Source organism: Amphibalanus amphitrite, unplaced genomic scaffold, assembly GCF_019059575.1.
Source record: "Amphibalanus amphitrite isolate SeventyFive unplaced genomic scaffold, NRLGWU_Aamphi_draft 000378F_arrow, whole genome shotgun sequence".
NCBI lineage: Eukaryota > Metazoa > Arthropoda > Thecostraca > Balanomorpha > Balanidae > Amphibalanus > Amphibalanus amphitrite.
The window spans coordinates 432,797-435,940 of NW_024881872.1; the positions used below are offsets into that span (position 1 = coordinate 432,797).

At 53.6% G+C, this 3,144-nt stretch overlaps 1 protein-coding gene across 2 annotated transcripts; it reads left to right on the forward strand.

Moving 5' to 3' along the window:
- Positions 1–797: 797 nt before the first annotated feature.
- Positions 798–2,628, forward strand: LOC122389982 (UPF0676 protein C1494.01-like). Of its 2 annotated transcripts, none has more exons than XM_043382539.1 (4): positions 798–910; positions 1,241–1,554; positions 1,801–2,097; positions 2,272–2,628. In XM_043382539.1, exons 1-4 carry the CDS (start codon positions 847–849, stop codon positions 2,587–2,589), a joined length of 993 nt encoding a protein of 330 aa, XP_043238474.1. In that variant the 5' UTR covers positions 798–846; the 3' UTR covers positions 2,590–2,628. The 2 variants fall into 2 exon arrangements, with proteins under 2 accessions (XP_043238474.1, XP_043238475.1); XM_043382540.1 differs by having other exon boundaries at positions 833–910; positions 1,828–2,097.
- The last annotated feature ends 516 nt before the right edge of the window (positions 2,629–3,144 follow it).

The window sequence follows — 3,144 nt, forward strand, 5'->3', positions numbered from 1 at the left end:
AGCGACGAGAGTCTGCACAGGGCCAGGGGCCCTCTGCAGTGCGTCGGCAATCGCAGCCACTGTAATTCTAACGGTCGTTTTTGTCCAGAAATTTCAAAATTTTGATTTTTTTTGTAAAAAAATACATGCTATAGCTAGAAGGAAAACTTTGTCACCATCGGATTCCTCGCACCATTGCGCGCCGAATGATATGTAAAACGAGTTAGTAACGGCTGGGGAAAGGCAAGATTTAACACAAAACTTGATTTTGCCCCCCCCCCCCCCAACCGAAAATGTCTGGCGACGCCTATGGGTAAAGTACCTGTATAGTCATACAACATCGTATGATCCATCCGAGGTTGAGACCATTCAGCCCCAGTGGGACGGTTTCAGCATTGCGGTGCACCAATCGGTGAACGGAGTTCGAGGCATGAGCCCAACGTCTCCTTCCTCTGTTCCTTCATGGTCATCACGGACCGAAAAGGCCTACCATAGCTCAACAAAGCGATATTGAACTGAAGTCGACGGTCACCCCACCCGCCACCGCAGCCGGTGATGGCAGTTCCAATAACAGTATATCCCTAGAGGCCTTTACAAGATTACCTTGAACGGCTGAGCATGCCTTCCCCCACCGGACGTAAGTACATAGTAGTTAGTACATACGTACATACATATCTCATTGTCCCAACGGGACGGACTCGGTCGCTGAGAGCTTGTGCGATGGCGCTCTCAGTCGGTCTAAATAGCCTGTCACGTTGAACTCCCACCCGTATTTATAAACATTGACAGTTAGCACCGCGTCGGGTGGTATGTCAGTCTGTACGGGCTCGCCGAGCTCAGTAGTGACTGCGCCGCGAGTGTATAGGTATGCAGTGCCTGGCGCAGAGCTCAGATATGACTACTATTCGCCTCGTCGACATTCGGAAGATCGGTGAGTGTTAACAAGGTACTACCAGCATAATGTATAGAGACCTGTCCCAACTTAACTGCCTTGAGTATTAGGTATACATACCTACCACTGCAGGATGCCTTATATATGGTCAAATGCCCATCGCCAATCTGTGCCACTTGTAGCACGGGATAAACATATGTAGGTAAGCACAGACACTTGACCTTTGTAAGAAAATGAAGCTTTCCAAACACATTTATTTTGAGATGATTATTTTTAAAGATTTCACAAGGATGTCTTAGAATTGTTTTCCATCGGTGGAGTCGATGAAGTACCGCTAAAGAAATAACTCTCTGTGTACTCCCGCCTCAGGCCTGGGTGTTCCGGAGCCTTCTCGGGATGACCTCCTGAACGTGGGTCGCGACATCGTCGACTCCTTCTCCAGCACCGGCTTCGCCTACCTCTCCAACCACGGCATCAGCCAGCAGCTGCAGGATTACACCTTCACCGTCGCCAAGGGCTTCTTTGACCTCGATACGGAGCAGAAGCTGGCCTACGAGCGCTTCGTCAGGACGGGGTACACGGGCTACACTCCGATCGCCGGGGACAACTCGACCAACGCCACCGACTCAGCCGCCGGCGTCACCGACCTCAAGGAGTGCTTCGACCTGCGCTGCCTGGAGGACGTGAGTCGTGGGACAACTCATTTAAGTTTTAAGAACACTTTACATGCGTCTGTTGCCTCTGAAACGTTCATGCTTCATAGTTTTCTATATCAGCCGTTTTTCATTCGTCGCTGCAGAGTACGCATGGAAAACCTCTGAGTCTGAATCACTACGTAGTCTCCGTAGAGAAGCCGGAGAAGCTGGTCACTCCCAGGGTCTGCATAACATGAGTGTGGTTACTACTGGTTCCCCGTTATGACCTTGCAGGCCTGCCCGGACGATGTGGCGCCCCAGCTGGGCCCGCAGCTGCGGCGGATCGGCACCGCCTGCCGTCAGCTCTCCGAGCGGCTGCTGGCCGCGCTGGACGCCGCGCTGGGCAGCGGCCAGCTGCTGACCAGCTGCCACCGGCGGCAGCTGCAGCCGGGCGGCTGGACCGTGCTGCGGCTGCTGCACTACCCGGCGGCGGGCGGCGCGGCCGCCGGCCGCTGCCAGACCCGCTGCGGCGCGCACACCGACTTCAGCACGCTGACGCTGCTCTTCCAGCATGGAGTCGGAGGACTTCAGGTGGGAGGTGCTCTTTGGGAGGAACACTGAGCATGCCGATATGCTGCAAAGTCAAGGGCCGGTCAGTGTAAGTCCACCTTCTTACCAGAAACAAATGCGTGGTCACTTACGAGTATAGCTCATTTGCCTTTTTTACAATTGATCACAGCGTAACGTGAACGGTTTATTCCCCAGGTTGAGATGTCAGATGGCCGATGGATCAGCGCCGAGCCCATTCCGGGCACGATCCTTGTCAACATCGGTGACGTCATTGAGGTGATGACGTCAGGTCGGCTGCGGGCCACCAATCACCGCGTGCTGCTGCCCACCAGCGAGCCGGCCAGGGGCACCGCACGCCAGTCCATGGCCTTTTTCGTGCAGCCGGACCAGGGCACGACGGTGGCGCCACTCGACGGCGACCCTCGCTACCAACCGATTGATTTTAACAGCTTCATCCAAGACAAGTTTGCTTCTGTGTATCCCACATACAAAGAGTCCGATTGGAAGTGTTGAAAACCATGCAGTATGAGAATATAGGCGTGACATGCCACTGTCTGAATCTGAGAAAGGACGGAGCCAGGGACTGTAGGGAGCGGTGGTGAAAGATATTGTGAGCCTAAACCTTGCAGCAATCAGCATATCCTGCACACGACTCACCAGCGTCGATATAATCGGCTTTTAGGCTACCTGAGGCTTCCCGATCGTTAAAATTCCAGTTTTGAGCTCTGATGACCGTCTTAACCGCTGCGCAGGACTAATGAGACTCAGGGAGCCCCCTCCACCCCTTGTCCGCTATCCCGCTGTTTCGACCGGTGAAGTAGAAGATTGAATTTCTGACCCTTCCCACACGGGTATCAGGCGCCCGGTCACTAATCCCTCTCCTTGTGGCCGGCTGGCGACACTGTTCGACTTTTAAAGTTCGGCCTCCGGAGGGTTTCGAGCGACACATGCCTTTTTGCTTGGAAGCATTATATCCAATTTTTATGTCAGAATCTGCAAAGGAGCTGTGCCAGATAACCTGCAGATGCAGGTTTTACTTCCGAAACGTAATTGGCTTGGTAATTGGCG

What these genes read in the sequence shown, in the direction of transcription:
- LOC122389982 (XM_043382539.1), top strand. Translation starts at nt 847, where the DNA reads ATGCAGTGCCTGGCGCAGAGCTCAGATATGACTACTATTCGCCTCGTC. An exon ending in CGTCGACATTCGGAAGATCG is followed by an intron (nt 911 to 1,240) that starts GTGAGTGTTAAC and finishes CTCCCGCCTCAG; the next exon opens with GCCTGGGTGTTCCGGAGCCT. An exon ending in ACCTGCGCTGCCTGGAGGAC is followed by an intron (nt 1,555 to 1,800) that starts GTGAGTCGTGGG and finishes ATGACCTTGCAG; the next exon opens with GCCTGCCCGGACGATGTGGC.